Source organism: Arachis stenosperma, chromosome 10 (assembly GCF_014773155.1).
Source record: "Arachis stenosperma cultivar V10309 chromosome 10, arast.V10309.gnm1.PFL2, whole genome shotgun sequence".
NCBI lineage: Eukaryota > Viridiplantae > Streptophyta > Magnoliopsida > Fabales > Fabaceae > Arachis > Arachis stenosperma.
The window spans coordinates 83,389,815-83,408,973 of NC_080386.1; the positions used below are offsets into that span (position 1 = coordinate 83,389,815).

The window sequence follows — 19,159 nt, forward strand, 5'->3', positions numbered from 1 at the left end:
CCTCAGATGAAGCCTCCTTAGTACTGCTTGGTGCATTTTGCATTCCAGACAGACTTTGAGAAATCAAATTGACTTGTTGAGTCAATATCTTGTTCTGAGCCAAAATGGCATTCAAAGTGTCAATCTCAAGAACTCCTTTCTTCTGACTAGTCCCATTGTTCACAGGATTCCTTTCAGAAGTGTACATGAATTGGTTATTTGCAACCATCTCAATTAGCTCTTGAGCCTCTGTAGGCGTCTTCTTCAGATGAAGAGATCCTCCAGCAGAGCTATCCAAAGACATCTTGGACAGTTCAGAGAGACCATTATAGAAAATACCTATGATGCTCCATTCAGAAAGCATGTCAGAAGGACATTTTCTGATTAATTATTTGTATCTTTCCCAAGCTTCATAGAGGGATTCTCCATCCTTCTGTCTGAAGGTTTGGACTTCCACTCTAAGCTTACTCCATCTTTGTGGTGGAAAGAACTTTGCCAAGAAGGCATTGACTAGCTTTTCCCAAGAGTCCAGGCTTTCTTTAGGTTGAGAGTCCAACCATATCCTAGCTCTGTCTCTTACAGCAAAAGGGAATAGCATCAGTCTATAGACCTCAGGGTCAACCCCATTAGTCTTGACTGTGTCACAGATTTGCAAGAACTCAGCTAAAAACTGATGAGGATCTTCCATTGGAAGTCCATGGAACTTGCAATTCTGTTGCATTAGAGAAACTAATTGAGGCTTAAGCTCAAAGTTGTTTGCTCCAATGGCAGGGATAGAGATGCTTCTCCCATAAAAATCAGGAGTAGGTGCAGTAAAGTCACCCAGCACCTTCCTTGCATTGTTTGCATTATTGTTGTTTTCGGCTGCCATGTCTTCTTCTTCTTTGAAGAATTCGGTCAGGTTCTCTAAAGAGAGTTGTGCTTTGGCTTCTCTTAGCTTTCTCTTCAAGGTCCTTTCGGGTTCAGGGTCAGCTTCAACAAGAATGCCTTTGTCTCTGCTCCTGCTCATATGAAAGAGAAGAGAACAAGAAAATGTGGAATCCTCTATGTCACAGTATAGAGATTCCTTGAGGTGTCAGAGGAAAAGAGAAATAGAAAGAAGAAGGAGAAGAAAAATTCGAACTTTACTTAGATAGGGTTCGAATTGTGCATTGAGAAGGAGTGGTACTCCATAAATAGAAGGATGTGAGAAGGAGGGAAGTAATTTTTTTTTTGAAAATTAATTAAAATATTTTGAAAACATTTTTGAAAAACATTAATTGATTTTCGAAAATAAAAGTTGAAAAAAAATCAAGTGATTTTTGAAAAAGATTTGAAATTAGAAATCAAAAAGATATGATTGAAAACTTATTTTGAAAAAGATGTAGTTAAGAAGATATGATTGGTTTTAAAAAGATGTGATTGAAAAGATATGATTTGAAAACAGTTTAAAAAAGATATGATTTGAAAAACATTTTAAAAAGATTTGATTTTTTTTAAAAAATTAATGACTTGCCTAACAAGAAAAGATATGATTCAAACATAAAACCTTCCTCAACAGAAGAGGCAAAAAATGTTCAATCAAATCATTAATTGTTAGTAAGTATCTTTGAGAAAGGAAAGAAATTGATTTTTGAAAACATTTGATTGAAAAGATATGATTTGAAAAAGATTTGATTTTGAAAAACTTTGAAAACATGAAAAAAATTTGATTTGAAAAACAAAATCTTCCCCCTAGCACCATCCTGGCGTTAAACGCCCAGAATGGTATCCATTCTGGCGTTTAACGCCCAAAATGCACCCTTTTTGGGCATTAAACGCCCAACCAGGTACCCTAGCTGGCGTTTAAACGCCAGTCTGCCTTCTTCACTAGGCATTTTCGAATGCCCAGCTTTTTCTGTATAATTCCTCTGCAGTATGTTCTGAATCTTCAATTCTCTGTATTATTGACTTGCAAAGACACAAATAAAAAATATTTTTGGATTTTTAATAATCAAAATGCAACAAGAATCAAATAACAATGCATGCAAGATACCAAACTTAGCAGTTTGTATACTACTGACACTAATAAGAATGCATATGAGACACATAAACACTCAAGTCAAGAGAATTCAAAGATCAGAGTAAGAAATCATCAAGAATTACTTGAAGATCTTTAAGACACATGAATGAATGCATGCAATTGACACCAAACTTAAGATGAGACACTAGACTCAAGCAAGAAATATTTTTGGTTTTTATGATTTTTTTAAATTTTTTTTGTGTTTTTCGAAAATTAAGTGAAAACATCAAAATTCTTAATGAGATTTCCAGGAATCAGCGCAATGCTAGTCTAAGACTCCGGTCCAGGAATTAGACATGGCTTCACAGCCAGCCAAGCTTTCAAAGAAAGCTTCGGTCCAAAACACTAGACATGGCCAAAGGCCAGCCAAGCCTTAGCAGATCACTGCTCCAAAAGCAAGATCAACAAGCTCTTGTGATGATAAGTTGAAACCTCGGTCCAATGAAATTAGACATGGCTTTACAGCCAGCCAGATTTCAGCAAATCATCATGAAACTCTAGAATTCATCTTCAAGAATTTCGAAAAAAATAAATGCCTAATCTAAGCAACAAGATGAACCGTCAGTTGTCCATACACAAGAACAATCCCCGGCAACGGCGCCAAAAACTTGGTGCACGAAATTGTGATCAATACTTTTCAAAACATAAACAATCCCTAGTAATGGCTCCAAAGACTTGGTGCTCAATACCATGGCATAAACACAACTTCGCACAACTAACCAGCAAGTGCACTGGGTCGTCCAAGTAATAAACCTTACGCGAGTAAGGGTCGATCCCACGGAGATTGGTGGTATGAAGCAAGCTATGGTCACCTTGTAAATCTCAGTCAGGCAGACTCAAATGGGTATAGTGATGAACGAAAATAACATAAAAGATAAAGATAAAGATAGAGATACTTATGTATATCATTGGTGAGAGCTTCAGATAAGCGTATGAAGATGCCTTCCCTTCCGTCTCTCTGCTTTCTTACTGTCTTCATCCAATCCTTCTTACTCCTTTCCATGGCAAGCTCGTGTAGGGTTTCACCGTTGTCAATGGCTACCTCCCATCCTCGCAGTGAAAGCTAATGCTCACGCACTCTGTCACAGTGCGGCCAGTCACCGGTTGGTTCCCTCCCCTACTAGAATAGAATCCCTCTTTTGCGTCTGTCACTAACGCCCAGCAGGTTACAAGTTTGAAGCACGTCACAGTCATTCATTCATTTAATCCTACTCAGAATACCACAGACAAGGTTAGACCTTCCGGATTCTCTTGAATGCCGCCATCAGTTCTTGCCTATACCACGAAGATTCCGGTTAAAGAATCCAAGAGATATTCACTAAGCCTCGTATGCTTGTAGAACAAGAATGGTTGTCAGTCACCTTGTTCATGAGTGAGAATGATGATGAGTGTCAATCATCACCTTCATCAAGTTGAAGAACAAGTGATATCTTGGACAAAGAACAAGCGGAGTTGAATAGAAGAACAATAGTAATTGCATTAATACTCGAGGTACAGCAGAGCTCCACACCTTAATCTATGGTGTGTAGAAACTCCACCGTTGAAAATACATAAGAACAAGGTCTAGGCATGGCCGAATGGCCAGCCTCCCAAAGTGAGTTCAATCATCAAAACATGATCAAAAGACTCTCTATCTCTATTACAATAGTAAAAGGTCCTACTTATAGAAAACTAGTAGCCTAAGGTGTACAAAGATGAGTAAATGACATAAAAATCCACTTCCGGGCCCACTTGGTGTGTGCTTGGGCTGAGCAATGAAGCATTTTCGTGTAGAGACTTCTCTTGGAGTTAAACGCCAGCTTTTATGCCAGTTTGGGCGTTTAACTCCCAATTAGGTGCCAGTTCCGGCGTTTAACGCTGGAATTTCTTGAGGTGACTTTGAGCGCCGGTTTGGGCCATCAAATCTTGGGCAAAGTATGGACTATCATATATTGCTGGAAAGCCCAGGATGTCTACTTTCCAACGCCGTTGAGAGCGCGCCAATTGGGCTTCTGTAGCTCCAGAAAATCCACTTCGAGTGCAGGGAGGTCAGAATCCAACAGCATCTGCAGTCCTTTTCAGTCTCTGAATCAGATTTTTGCTCAGGTCCCTCAATTTCAGCCAGAAAATACCTGAAATCACAGAAAAACACACAAACTCATAGTAAAGTCCAGAAAAGTGAATTTTAACTAAAAACTAATAAAAATATACTAAGAACTAAACTAAAACTACTAAAAACATACTAAAAACAATGCCAAAAAGCGTACAAATTATCCGCTCATCAGTTATGACCTGAAGGTGTATAATACCACCCATGAAGCCATGGTAACTAGACAAGGATGTCTGCAAGTTTTGTATAGGGTCAAGCAGCGTGATTTTGTACATGATTTGATTTATTTGCCGATGACTGGTCTTGATCTCATTTTAGGGTTGGACTGGTTGTCTAAGAATCATGTCTTGTTGAACTGTTTTGAGAAATCATTGCATTTCATGCTAGAAGGGTCAGAAGGACCAGTTGTGGTGAATGGTTGTTACTTGAACTATGTGGTTTTAAATTGTTCGGGGCAGGAATGTCAAGGTGTTATGCTGAGTGTATCAGGTCAGGAACAAAATTTAAAGCAAATCCCAGTTGTTTGTGAGTTTCTTAAAGTATTTTCTGATGATATTGAGGAATTCCCTCCTAGCCGAGAGGTTGAATTTTCAATTGATTTGGTGTTGGGAACAGGGCCAATTTTGATTGCCCCTTACAGAATGTTGCCTTTGGAAATGGCTGAGCTCAAGACCCAATTGGAAGACTTAATGAGCAAGTGCTTTATCCGCCCTAGTGTTTCTTCGTGGGGAGTGCCGGTGTTATTGGTGAAGATGAAAGACGGGAGTATGCGGCTTTGTGTGGATTACAGGTAACTGAATAAGGTCACTATAAAGAATAAGTACCCACTGCCAAGGATGGATGATCTCATGGATCAATTATAAGGAGCCGGAGTTTTTCCCAAGATTGATTTGCGATCCGGTTATCACCAGATAAGGGTGAGAGATGAGGACATCCCTAAGACCGCTTTCAGGACTCATTATGGTCATTACGAGTACATAGTGATGTCTTTTGGGTTGACAAACGCTCCTGCAGTGTTTATGAACTATATGAACAGAATCTTCCGCCCATTCTTGGATAAGTTTGTTGTTGTCTTCATTGATGACATACTAATTTATTCTAAAACCGAAGAAGAGCATGCCGAGCACTTGCAAACCGTGTTACAAATTCTGAAGGAGAGGAAATTGTACACCAAGTTATCTAAATGTGAATTCTGGAAAGATGAGGTGAAGTTTCTTGGCTATGTGGTGAGTAAACAGGGGATACCAGTAGATCCTTCTAAGATGGAAGCAGTGATGGAATGGGGGTGACCGACCTCAGTTACTGAGATAAGAAGTTTTCTTGGCTTAGCTGGCTATTATCAGAGGTTCATTAAAGATTTTTCGCAAATAGCGTTACCATTGACCAAATTAACCCGCAATAATGTTGGGGGCGATTTCTGGGCTGGTTTTGGCCCAGTTTCTAGCCCAAAAACACATATTAGAGGCTGCAGAGTGGGGAATCAATCATTCACTTTCATTATTCATACACATTAGGTTTTGATGTAGTTTTCTAGAGAGAAAGGCTCTCTCTTCTCTTTAAGTTTTAGGGTTTCTTTTAGTTTTAGTTTTAGTTCTTCTCAAATTCAGGTTCAATTTTCCTTTGAATTAGTTTTCTCTTACTTTTACTTGTTTAAGCACTTTAGTTCATCTTCTTCTCTTGTTAATTTCCCTTCTTCACCATTTTTACGTTTATTTTCTCTTGCTACTTTTGGTTTCTTTTAATGAAATTTATGTTTTCTATGTTTATTGTTACTCTCTTTAATTGTTAGTAATTTATATTTGCAATTGGTTGTTTAGATTTTTTTATCTCTTATTAATTCTCTATGCTTTTATTTTGTGCCTTCCAAGTATTTGATAAAATGCTTGGGTGTATTTTAATCAAAACGACGACGTGTTACTGAATGTGTTGCCAGCTATTGAGCAAGGGAAGCAGTGGAGAGTGTCATGGGATCAAGATGGACTATGGAGATTCAAGGGTAGGATCATTGTGCTGGATGTTGGGACTTTACGATAAGATATCTTGAAGGAAGCACACAAAATCAGATTTTCTATTCAACCTGGGAGCACTAAGATGTACAATGATCTAAAAGCTATGTTCTGGTGGCCTAGTATGAAGAATGATGTGGCAGAATATGTCTCAAAGTGCTTAACTTGTCAAAAGGTGAAGATTGAACATCAGAGACCCTCCGGGACGTTGCAACCTTTGGAGGTTCCACAATGGAAGTGGGAGAGCATTGTGATGGATTTTGTGTCGGGATTGCCGAGGGCTAGAACCAGTTTTGATGCTGTCTGGGTAATTGTGGACCGGCTGATGAAGTCGGCTCACTTTCTACCCATTCGGATGAACTATACTCTTGAGATTGTGAGACTTCATGGTGTGCTTACTACCATAATTTCTGACAGAGACCGCTGTTTCACTTCGAGATTTTGGGGTGCATTTTAGAGAGCTTTTAGAACCTGTTTGGATCAGCCACCGAGCTAGGATCAGTATATGTCGCTAGTGGAGTTTGCGTACAATAATAGCTACCATGCGAGCATCAGAATGGCTCCGTATAAGGCTCTATATGGGAGGAAATGCCAATCTCCACTATGATGGTATGAAGCTGGGGAGAAAAGTCTGTTGGGGCCTGAAATGATAGCTGAAACCACTGAACAAATCAAGAAAATCAGAGATAGGATGCTTATTGCTCAGAGCTATCAGAAGAGTTACACCGATCAGAGGCGGAAGCCCCTAGAGTTTGAGGAAGGAGACCATGCTTTCCTTAAGGTTATTCTGACAACAGGAGTAAGAAGAGTGATTAAGACAAAGAAACTGAATCCCCGATACATCGGTCCGTTCCAGATTCTTGGGAGGGTTGGACCGGTGGCGTATTGGATAGCTCTACCACCTCACCTTTCGAACCTGCACGACGTATTTAATGTATCGTAGCTTCGTAAGTATACTCCTGATGCTAGCCATGTGTTACAACCGGAATCGGTCCAGTTAAAGGAAGATTTGACTCTGCCGGTGACTTTGGTCAGGATTGATGACACGAGTATTAAGAAGTTGCATGGAAAAGAGGTTTCATTAGTGAAAGTGGCATGGAGTCGAGCTGGTGTTGAGGAGCACACTTGGGAACTTGAGTCAGAGATGCAAGCAGACTACCCACACTTATTCTCACGTAACTGAAATTGAATTTGTGGGCAAAATTCCCAATTAGGTGGGTAGAATGTAAAACCTAGTTAATTAATGACTAATTAACCCATAAATTAAAATATATTCTAGAAAATGAGAAATGTGGTTTTTATGGTTTAATGTGATAGAGAAATTTAAAACAAGAATTTTGACACCAATTTTAAAGAAAACGGCCCAAGATTGGGCTGAACGGGCCAAAACGGGCCAACCGAACCCATATTGGGCCCAAGTGCCCAGCTAAGCCCTCATTCATTAAAGAGAGCTCAACTCTTTCTCTCTTCAAAACAAACACACACGTTGAACACACAAGGGGAAGGGGCGAAACATGAAACCCTTGCTCCTATTCACATCAATCTTCCATTGATCATAACTTTTGATCCGGAGCTTCGATAGACGCACCGTTTGTGATCACACGACCATAACGTCGAGCTCTACAAAATCCACACAATTATTCTTGAGTTAAGCCAAATTTTATTATTTGAATTCCCAGCCCTTAGTTTCAAAAATTTTGGACAAGAATGTTGAATTTGTGAGCTCCTTTGTGTTATAGGATCTAAGTAACATGAAGGAAGGCTTGTTCCTGCTTCCTTGAACTTTGGGTAAGGTATGAGATCTCAAACTCTAGTGAAAATTCTAAATTAAAACATTTGGATATTGAGTAATTCTGTTTGGGTGTGATATTGGTTCTTAGGCATTGTATATATGTGTTTTGGGACTTGATTGATATCTTGGAAAGCTTGGAAAGGAGCTTTTATGGTTGGAAATCTGATTTTGGGAGCCATGGGACATTGGAAGTTGAGGAAAAAGTGAAAATTTGAAGTGTTCCGGGTGGAACGGGAATCAGTCAAGGTATGGTTTCAGTTTTCTGTATCTAAAGTGTAATGTAGTTATAAAAACGTAGGCTAGTGACCCTAGGATAGGATCTTGAAATAATGATGTGATTGTTGAATAAATTGGATTGAGATGAATATATGTTAACATAGTGGTTGAATGATTGTGAGTGGTGATTATCGTTGGTAAAACATGTAAAGTTGTATGTGATGTGGATTGATATGTTTAATGGATGATAATGTTGAGGCTATTGTTGGTGAGCATGGTTTGGAGTGTGATATTGACATGTGTAGATATATGGTGGTTGATAAACTTGAATGTTGATTGGAAATTGAGGTATGGAATGTAGATTATGTATGGAATTATTGAATTGAGATTTGGTTAAATGAGGAAGAATTAGTGGGTTGATGACTAAATGAATGGCTAGAAGTATTTGATATTGAATGACCGAGTTTGGTTGGTTTTTGAAAGAATTTGGAAGTGCATGTTTTAAAAATTAGGAGTTTGTGAGTTTTGGTAACAATGAGATTTTGATGAACTTCAACGGATCATATCTCGAGCTATTATTTTCGGAATTTGATGATTTTTATATCAGATGAAAGATAATTTTATAAGCTTTAAACTTTGGCAGAATTCTAAATTTTGTGAAAGGAGATATGATCGTTGGAAGTTTGGGCCAAAAATTTGAATTCTGCAAATTCTGCAGAATTTGTGATTTCTGGTTTGTGTGCATTCACATCCCGCGGAATTTTGATCCTGTGCACATGCACAACGTTGTGCGTACGCACACGCGGGGATAGGGCTGCTGATGGGAGTGCTAGCACGCCATGTGCGCACACTTCACCAACGAAGGATTGCAACCTGTGCATACGCACAGACTTGTGTGGACGCACACGTTGGGAATGCCAATCTGTTGATGGCGCTAGCAGACCTGTGCGCGTACTCAACATTGGGAGTTTTACTATCTGTGTGTACGCACAACTCTGTGCACACGCACACCTTCTTAAAACATTTTTGGGCGTGCGCACGCACACTCCAGTGCGTACGCACACAAGCCTGTTCTTTTCCAAAGCTTTTGTTTTCAAGTCATTCACATTCCCAACAATCTTGTAAACTTTCGCGATGTTATTTCATGCTTATAAACCCCTAATTTTATCCTTTAAATCTTAAATCGATATAAAATGCCTAGTGGTTGGGAGGAAGCTAGGAAAGGGGTAACTGGAGGGTGAAGAAAGGGCATATTATGCTGAGTTATGGTTGATAATGGTTATATGAGTTGTTGAGGAGGATGGTGGAGTGCTGTATATGATATGAGCCGAATGGCCGAGTATGATATGAGCCAAATGGCTGTATGTGATGAAGGTTTATGGCTGAGAATGAATCATGATTTGTGAGTCGGATGGCTGAGATGAATGTTAATATATGGCTGTGATTAAATGCATATATGCTGAATTGAATGATTGATATTGTGATTGTTGCACTCTGCCTATCTGAGATATGAGTTTCCTTGGTGAAAGTAGTGGCTAGCCATCACGTTCCCCAGGTGGAGACTCAATACTTTGCTGACCCAATGTTGTAAGTGTGGCCGGACACTGTGAAAGTTCCGGATGAGCTCGCCCCGTGAATATACACCATTGAGGGTGCTGGATGTGATTTATGAATTGTATTGTGAATAACTCGAGTTGGGGATGCACGACAGAGGGATTGTCCAATGGTTAGCTACCAGGACTTGTCGGGTTTGCTTTATAACCAACAGATGAGACTCATCAGCCACTAGGACAGGCATGAATCATATGCATTATATGTGATTTATCTGGATTGCCTAATTGATTGCATCATTATTTGCTAATTGCCTAATTGTCTTATCTGCTTCCTACTTGTGCATTTCTTTGTCTGATCTACTTGTGTTTGCATCTCAATTACTGTTGGCGGTTGGGAGGTGTAACGACCTAATTTCTGGTACGTCAAGATCATACTGAAACTGAGCGCTACCAACTTGTCTTCCTAATTATTATCTATTAATTATTATATGAGCCTGATATGTTGTTAAAAATGTAGTTATTTTGTGAGGTACTTTTTTTAAAAAAATGTTTGGATTAAAAACAGAATCATTTATAATCAATCCACAAATAGTAACAGATAAAACATTTATAAATAACCATACATAAATATATCACAAGCAGTTGATATCATTCCATGATCCATCCTTTGTTAGGGTATAGACTTTTAGTTAGAACACCCCTAGATATAGCTAAATAATATATATATATATATAACATCCCAGGTCCTGACCTGTTCAAGAAGTCCCTAAGCTGGCACCCAGGCTAGCCTAGACTCTATACTTACCTAGTCCCTCTAACTACTAAAGCGAGGGAAAGTACGTTCTAAGTCTTCAAAACTCAAGACAGGTGGAATGTCATCAAAAGGTGGAAGGTCATCTACTACTCCTCTGCACGATCATATGTAATCAAAGAGCATCTCTCAAGTACTTCATCGAGTGGCCACATAATAGCAACATCGTACGGAGGACTTAGGCTAAAGTTTGAAGATAAGCAGGGTGCAGACGTTGGCTGGCCTCACAGTATATACATATAAACAGGTAATGGAGTTCACTCTAGGCTCAAAAGACTACCTAGAGCGGAATCCTCTTTGCAGAACAGTCATCATCAAACTACGGAAGGGTACTCATGCTTCCATCTGAAGGGGGAAGGGAGAGAGAAGGGGTAAGAACTGGGAAGTTCTTAGTAGGGCCGGGGTTATTAGTTACGTTCATTAATTCTATGTTGTTTAACAAACTAATAGCAGAATACAGAGAAGCAGTAAATAGAAAACATAGATAAATTGGGAAGATAAATAAAACAAATAGCATAGCACAAACATAAGGATACAAGAAAATAACACAAACGCAGAGAATAGAATACAAACAAGGAGAGCACACATTCATACAATAACCATAACAGAGGAAATGCACAACCAAGTATGATGCATGTCTAGCCCTAGTGCAGGTAATGAGCTCATTTGTCGATTTCTACCCGCTCCCGATGTATCCCGAAACAGCTGAAATGGGTATGGTTTTCCAGTTAGCATAGGTATAGTTCTCACTAACTGACGTATGCGTCATATCCTTTGTAAGCAAACTCTGCTTTACAGGTGACGGCATTCCAGCCGTGTATGAAATCATATCATCTGTAAGCAATATTTGCCTTACAGGTGCGGAATTCTAGCCGTGTATGAATTAATATCCTGTGCAAGTGATCCCAGGTTATCAATTGCAAGTATAGCTCTCAATAGCTGTGTAGTACTGGAAAATGTTCTGTGGTCATACCACTATCTATCTGACTGCCTTCACGCAGCAGATCATAACATAATCATTCTCATTACCATCATTCATTATTATTCTCATTATTCATTATCACTTTCACATTCTTATGCGGTACCTCTTTCTTTCTCTATTCAATCATACTATACAAACTTTACATCTTTCACTTTTACAAAAGCTTGGCTCAAACCATTTCTCTTTATCATATTACTCTTTTCCCTTTGTATCTCTTTATTCTGTTCTGGTTACTCTGTTCTCTATATCTCTTTGCTTTTCTCTAATTACTCTTTCTTCTGTATCCATATCACTCTTTTTCTCTTTATCTCTTTACTTTACTCTGATTTCTCTGCTTAACGTATGTATTTAAAACTTATGTAAATTTCGGTATGAATAGTTATTATGCCCCAAGTATAGGCTCATTAAGTCTATACTGAAACAGTTTAACTTTTCATATAATACCTAACCCTAGTCGCAACTCAAGGACTAACTATGTTGCCCTAGTTCGTTTACTAATCTCTGTTTGTTTTCTGTCATTAAAACTTTACAGAATTTTCTTTGGTTTTTATCTTTCATTTATCTTTGCCTCACTAATATGTTCCTACCACTTCCTAAGTATTTTATGAAGGTAATTATGAGATTCTGCACTTAAAGTTGTCTTTCTAAAGCTTTTACAGAAAACTGCCTTTTCCGCATTATTTTTTATTATTTTTATTAAAATATTATTTTTAATTAAATATTATTATTTATTATTTTATTATTATTTATTATTTTATCATTAAATTTTCGAAAATTACCCCTTTTTAACTTTTAACCTTTAAAATTCACTTTTTACCACCCGTAACTTTTAATATTTCTACTTTAACCACCCTAACTTTCAGAAATTACCAAATAACCCCTCAAACACCAAAATAATTACAACCTTGCCCTTTTTAAGATCTAAAAGGTGTTCTTCAATGTTCTTCACCACACTCAAAGTATTCTTCGTGTTCTTCGTAAATTCCTTAGATTCTTTCTCTATTTTTACTCGTTTTTCAATTTTTCAGCAACCGATTTTTACCATAATTCATAATAAATTAGCAACCACTAAAACCCCATCTTTTCTACATGACTTTAACACAAATTGAATCCCAATTTAAGCCTAGGGTTTTGTTCATACCCTGACCGAACTCCTCCAAACTCGGCAAATCCATAAAAGGTCCGACCTCGTCCTAAAGGCCCACGCCTAAAAGTCGGACCTCGGACAATCAAGCAAAGGAAGGCCCATCAAAAGGAACGCAGCCCAAAACCTAAAGGCCGAAAGGGCCTAGAAAAGGCGGTTCCACAAAGATAGAGATAAAACTCCCAAAAGATAAGATAAGATAAGAATATCTTATCCAAGGAAGATCACGGCCAAACTACTATAAATACACTGGAGCACCCAGGTATGGCATTCATTCTACAATTCTACATATATCTGCTTGGACCCATGCTAACTTAAGCATCGGAGTGTCATTGCAGGTACAACCACTAACCACTCCACATATCAAGCTCGGGTCCCTGACCCCCACCTCGGGCCTCTCCAGACGACCGAGCTACACGTTTCAGGTAACCCTCGGAACATTGGCGCCGTTGCCGGGGAACCTGGAAGTCATCCCTCTACCATGGCGGACGACCCTCACGACAATGACCGCGCTGCATCTGAACAAGAGGAAGAAATTGACACCGGAGAACGTCCGGACAGCCCTCTATCACCACGCACTCCAGGAGGAAACAAACAGAATCACCCAAAGACATCACTCCCAAACAAAGATCCACAAAATCCCGAAAAAGAAAAGAGCTCGGAAATTCTAGAAGCAGTCCAAGCACAACAAAACCGACTGAAACGACTCGAAGAGGACATAAAGAAACAGAAAGAAACTGAACAAGATCTGAGGAGGGAGACTCGAAAGCGCAGAGAATTAGAAGAAAAACTGCAGAAAATAGAGGCCAACCTGAAAGGCCGGACAGAACGCGGCACCACCCCCGAAGGCAACCACGATCCCTTCACGCAAGAGATCATGAAGGAGAAAGTACCACGAAACTTCAAACCACCCGATATGGATCTCTACGACGGCACCACCGATCCAAGTCACCACCTCAGCAATTTCAGAAGTAGAATGTACCTAGTCGACGCCTCCGACGCGATCCGGTGCAAAGCCTTCCCCACCACTCTCACCAAGTCAGCCATGAAGTGGTTCGACAACCTGCCACCAAGATCAATCACCAGCTTCGAAGACCTGACCAAAAAATTCCTAACAAGGTTCTCTATTCAAAAGGATAAGCAAAACATGCCCCCAGTCTACTCGGGATCAAACAAGGTAACCAAGAAACCCTCCGAGAATACATGGAGCGATTCAACAAAGCCTGCCTGGACATACAACACTTACCCACTGAAGCAGCCATCATGGGACTAGCAAACGGCCTAAAAGAGGGACCGTTCAGCCAATCCCTATCCAAACGATACCCGACCTCCCTATACGAGGTGCAGGAGCGGGCAGAAAAATATATCAACATGGAGGAAACCTCCCAGCTAAGAGACTCTTCTAGGAAGGAATCAACCTACCCACTCCGAGATCGAGATCGGGAACAGAAGAAGAAAGAAGAACCCAACTCGGACAAGCCACGGAAGTACCACAACTACACCCCCCTCCGAGTCTCCCTGGTAGACGTCTACAGAGAAGTATGCCACACCGAAAAGATCCCCCCGCCCCGACCTCTAAAACACAAGAGAGCGGGGAGAGATCGGTCCGAATACTGTGAATATCACAACCTCTACGGTCATCCTACTAACGACTGCTACGACCTAAAAAATGTTATAGAAAAGCTAGCCAGAGAAGGAAAACTCGACAGATACATAGCAGAGAAAGGAGAAGAGACTAGAAAGAGAAGGCGGGGAGACAACGAAGATCGGGCCGAACAAACCCCGTGAACCCCTGAAAGACATGTTCACATGATAAACGGAGGTTTCGCAGGCGGAGGAACATCTAAATCGTCGCGAAAAAGACACCTCAAAGAAGTCTATCACGTCCGAGAAGACAGTCCCCTGCCCGAAATACCTACTATCTCATTTACCCGAGAAGATGCTCAGGGGATAATTCCCGGACACGACGATCCAATGGTAATCACCATTATCCTAGCAAACGCCAACTTATATCGAACCCTGATTGACCAGGGAAGCTCAGCGGATATCCTGTTCAAAACGGCCTTCGACAAGCTCGGACTTGAAGAAAAAGAGCTAAAGGCCTATCCCACCGACCTATTTGGGCTAGGGGACACCCCGATCCATCCCTTAGGATACATCTCGCTACACACTACCTTCGGAAGAGGCGAGCAATCTAAAACATTAAGCATCGACTACATTATAGTCGACGTCACTTCAGCATACAATGCCCTCATTGGGCGACCAACCCATGAGACATATCCTACAAAAAACAGACCTGGCAGGACGAATACTGCAATGGGCGGTGGAACTGTCCGAGTTCGACCTCCACTATGAAGCCTGGACTGCTATAAAATCTCAGTATCTAGCTGACTTCATCGCAGAATACGCTGAGACCCCTGGAACCCCACTCTCATGGAACCTGTATGTCGACGGGTCCTCAAACAAAACTGGAAGCGGAGCTGGGGTTATACTCGAAAGCGACCAAGGAACGCGGATAGAACTATCCCTAAAATTCGGGTTCCAGGCTTCGAACAACCAAGCCGAATACGAGGCCCTACTAGCAGGCCTAAAGCTAGCCGAAGAGGTCGGAGCCCAGAAAATCACGATCTTCAGCGACTCCCAGGTCGTCACGTCACAAGTAAATGGAAGCTACCAGGCCAAAGACCCAACTATGAAAAAATATCTGGACCAAACACAGGCACAATTACGCCACTTTTCAGAAATACAGATCCAGCACATACCTCGGGAACAAAACGCCCGGGCAGACGCCCTCTCAAAGCTCGCCAGCACCAAGCCCGGAGGCAACAACAGAAGTCTCCTCCAGGAAACCTTACAATCTCCCTCCGTGATAAGAGAGGAAGAAACGCTAAATATATCCAACCAACAGCAAGGATGGATGACCCCCCTACTCAACTACCTGAAGTCGGGAACTCTCCCCACCGAAGGAAAGGAAGCTAAAAGACTCACGAAAGACGCCCAGAATTATACACTAATTCACGACGTATTATACAGAAGAGGATTCTCAAACCCCCTCCTTAGGTGCGTCCCGACCTCAGAAACAAAGAGCGTCCTCGAAGAAGTCCACGGAGGCATGTGTGGGAACCATCTCGGAGCTCGGGCATTATCCAAGAAAGTAGTCCGAGCCGGGTTCTACTGGCCGACCTTGCAAAGAGACGCAACGGAATTTGTGAAAATATGCCCCCCCTGCCAAAAACACGCCAATTTTCACAAGGCACCACCCGAAGACCTTATCAGCATCACCGCACCATGGCCCTTCGCAAAATGGGGACTTGACCTACTCGGCCCGTTCCCCCAAGGACCGGGGCAAGTCAAATACTTCATAGTAGGGGTCGACTACTTCACAAAGTGGATCGAAGTTGAACCCTTAGCCACCATTACGGCTCAGAAAAGTCGCAAATTCCTATACAAAAACATTGTCACAAGGTTCGGAGTCCCCTACTCCATCACAACAGACAATGGAACACAGTTCACAGACACAAGTTTTCAGAACTTGGTGGCCGAACTAAAAATCAAGCAGCAATTCACCTCAGTCGAGCACCCACAAGCCAATGGACAAGCAGAGGCTGCAAATAAAGTTATCTTGGCCGGGTTAAAACGGAGACTCCAAGAAGCCAAAGGGGCATGGGCCGAAGAGCTTCCCCAGGTGCTATGGGCATATCGGACAACTCCACACTCTACAACGGGAGAATCACCATTCCGACTAGCCTATGGGATGGAGGTGATGATTCCTATCGAAATAGAGGAAGGGTCACCTAGAACCATCTTCTACAACGAAAAAGGTAACCCGCAGGCACAAAGGAAAGAACTCGACCTCCTCCCCGAGGTCCGAGAAAGAGCCCGAATCCAAGAAGAAGCCTTAAAACGGCGAACGGCACTCAGATACAATCAGAAAGTAATAAAGCGAAGCTTCTCCATTCACGACCTGATTCTAATCCGAAATGACATCGGAACACAAAAGTCGGGAGAAGGAAAGCTAGCTGCAAATTGGAAAGGACCCTACAAAGTAACAGAAGTCTTAGGGACAGGCTACTACAAAGTATCCGACCTAGAAGGCAATGAGCTGCCCAGGGCCTGGCACGCCTGCAATCTAAGACGGTACTACAGCTAGAAAAATTTAACCCGAGGTGTACTCTTTTTCCCTACAAGGGTTTTTTAATGAGACACTCGGTTAAATAAAGACACCCGACCTAGTCAAGGGTAAACACTCTGTAAATATTCTTTCTTTTTTAATACTAATCAAATTTTTCTATTTTCTTTTCTCCTTCCTCATAATGAAACAAATCCTAGAAAGTACCCCGCCAAGGCGCATTAATTTATGCTCGGCAAAACGCAAAAAATCATTTGCCAAGAGACCACACAAGGTCGGCAAAGATAAAGCGACGAGGTTCAAATTAATGTGAGAAGTTATAAAGCAACTCTGAAAAGGCTCAAAAAGCCAAATAAAAAGAGATTACAAAAATAACTTAAAAGGCCGACCAAACAAGGTCGGACCCAACGAAGGGAGGTACTCGAACGCCCGAGGTCCGAGAAAAAGCCCGGGTCCAAGAAAGAAGCCTTAAAACGGCAAAAGCCAAGATTTCGAAAACGCTTACTATAAAGTTGTTATCCAAAAACAACTAAAAAAGTACAAGCGAAGAAACGAAATCGAAGGAAAGGATAAAAACGAAGTTTCGAAAACGCTTACTAAAAAGTTGTTATCCAAAAACAACTAAAAAAGTACAAGCGAAGAAACGAAATCGAAGGAAAGGATAAAAACAAAGTTTCGAAAACGCTTACTAAAAAGTTGCTATACAAAAACAACTAAAAAGTATAAGCGAAGAAACGAAATCGAAGGAAAGGATAAAACGAAGCTAAAAAGTTGTTATACGAAAACAACAAAAACACCACACAACAAGCTAAAAAGGTTACTACAAGTAGCTAAATAGCAAAAAAAAAAGGTGTTCAAAGCATTAAAGAGCCCACAGGCCGGGCAAAAAACCAAAGACAAATGATTACAGGGAGCCAATATCCTTTCCGGATTCCACATCGGTAGAAGGCTGCGGAGGAAGAACCATAGAAATCGGGACAGCCTTGACAGCACCATCATCTCGGTTTGAAACCTCCACACCAGATCCATCCCCGGCCAAAGGTGAAGTCGGGTTCGCAACCGGAACATTGGGGTCGGACACCGGAACCTCATCCTCGTTGGGAGCAGGAACAATCTTTCCCTCCACAACAACGTTGTCCGTACTAAATAAACTCAGATCCAGGTCAGGAGCAAGAACCCGGACCTGATCCTTCAAATTTCCAAACATAGCATCCATACCCTTGGCCACATGACCCTCTAGCTCGTAAAAATCATCCTGAGCAGATTGCAACTTCTCCTTTGTCTCCACAAGCTCGGCATATATCCGAGTATAATTCTCCGTCGCCGCCTTCGCCATCTCCTCAGATGCTTTCGCTGCCGCCACAGCCGCGGTAGCTTTAGCTTTCTCTTTCTCCAAAGAGGCCTCCAGCTCAGTAATCCTAGTAGCCTTCAGCTCACTAATCCTCTCGAACTCGGACTGAGCCTTCTCAAGTCGGGAGCTGGTCGCACCAATAGGGGATTTCTTGAACTCCCGGGCGATAGCAGCATGAAGACTGGCCATCCGGACACAGCTCCGTGCCATATACTGAAAATGGTGCTCCATAGACACATCATCAGTAGAAATAAAAGTCTGAGGGAGAATATGCTGTTCAATCCAACCAAGAGCATCAAAATCCTTGTCATTAAAACCCGCAAGCTCTTGAGAGGTCTTCTGCTTCTTGGGAGGAGGACCCGAGGACGAAGGCGGGGAAGAGTGACCGAGTCCAGAGGCCGGAGGATCCTGATTTATAGCTCGGAACTGGGGAGTCGGAATAGTCTTCGACCGAGTAGTGACACCCACAGTAGCCTTCTTCGGAGAAGATCGGGCAGAAGCCTCAGCCTCAATATTCCGAGCAGCCACGGACTTCTTCGTCCGACGAAGGAACTTCATAGAATCCGCCTGAGAAGACATCTCTGCAAAAATAAAAGAAAAAGGATTACCACAACAGAAATTCCACCAAAACAAGCAAAGCCAAAATACTAAAAAAGATGAATCTCGGAGAGGTCGGGAACTACCTAACTCGGAACGGAGAAGGCTTGGATCTCCCAACATTTTCTTCGTGTCCAAGTGAGGTGCCCGACCCCATAAACTGCTTACAACACCCACAAAAGCCTGCTCCACCTCATCTAGACTCTCAAAGGTATACTTAGCAGACACTACATTCTCCTGCCAACAAAGAGGAAAAGAAGGCTCCCCACTCTCATCTAGAAAGAAAGGTCGGACGTCCCCAGTAGCCCGAACCTTGAAATAAAAGTTCTTAAAATCATGAAAGGACTCATCATACAGGGTACAAAACTTCCTTCCCTGGTTAGCCCTAAAAGAGACCCAAGATACCTTCCCTCCACCCGACCCCGGCTTCGTCAACACAAACAGATAGGAAAAAAGAGAAATAGAGGGA

The 19,159-nt window shown here is 41.5% G+C and overlaps 1 protein-coding gene and 1 non-coding gene across 2 annotated transcripts; both read left to right on the plus strand.

The window, feature by feature from the left end:
- The first annotated feature begins 337 nt into the window (after positions 1–337).
- On the plus strand, positions 338–445 carry LOC130959399 (small nucleolar RNA R71). The gene has a single exon (XR_009078480.1). It is a non-coding gene; the product is annotated as a small nucleolar RNA R71 (small nucleolar RNA).
- A 6,316-nt stretch (positions 446–6,761) lies between these two features.
- Positions 6,762–7,298, plus strand: LOC130957287 (uncharacterized). Its single transcript, XM_057884154.1, has 2 exons — positions 6,762–6,997; positions 7,085–7,298. The coding sequence occupies exons 1-2, from the start codon at positions 6,762–6,764 to the stop codon at positions 7,296–7,298; spliced, it is 450 nt and encodes a 149-aa protein (XP_057740137.1).
- Positions 7,299–19,159: the final 11,861 nt, after the last annotated feature.

Bases quoted from the DNA above. Each gene is read 5' to 3' on its own strand.
- LOC130957287 (XM_057884154.1), top strand. From the start codon at position 6,762: ATGATAGCTGAAACCACTGAACAAATCAAGAAAATCAGAGATAGGATG. The intron at 6,998-7,084 runs GTATTGGATAGC...TCCTGATGCTAG, and splicing joins GGGAGGGTTGGACCGGTGGC to CCATGTGTTACAACCGGAAT.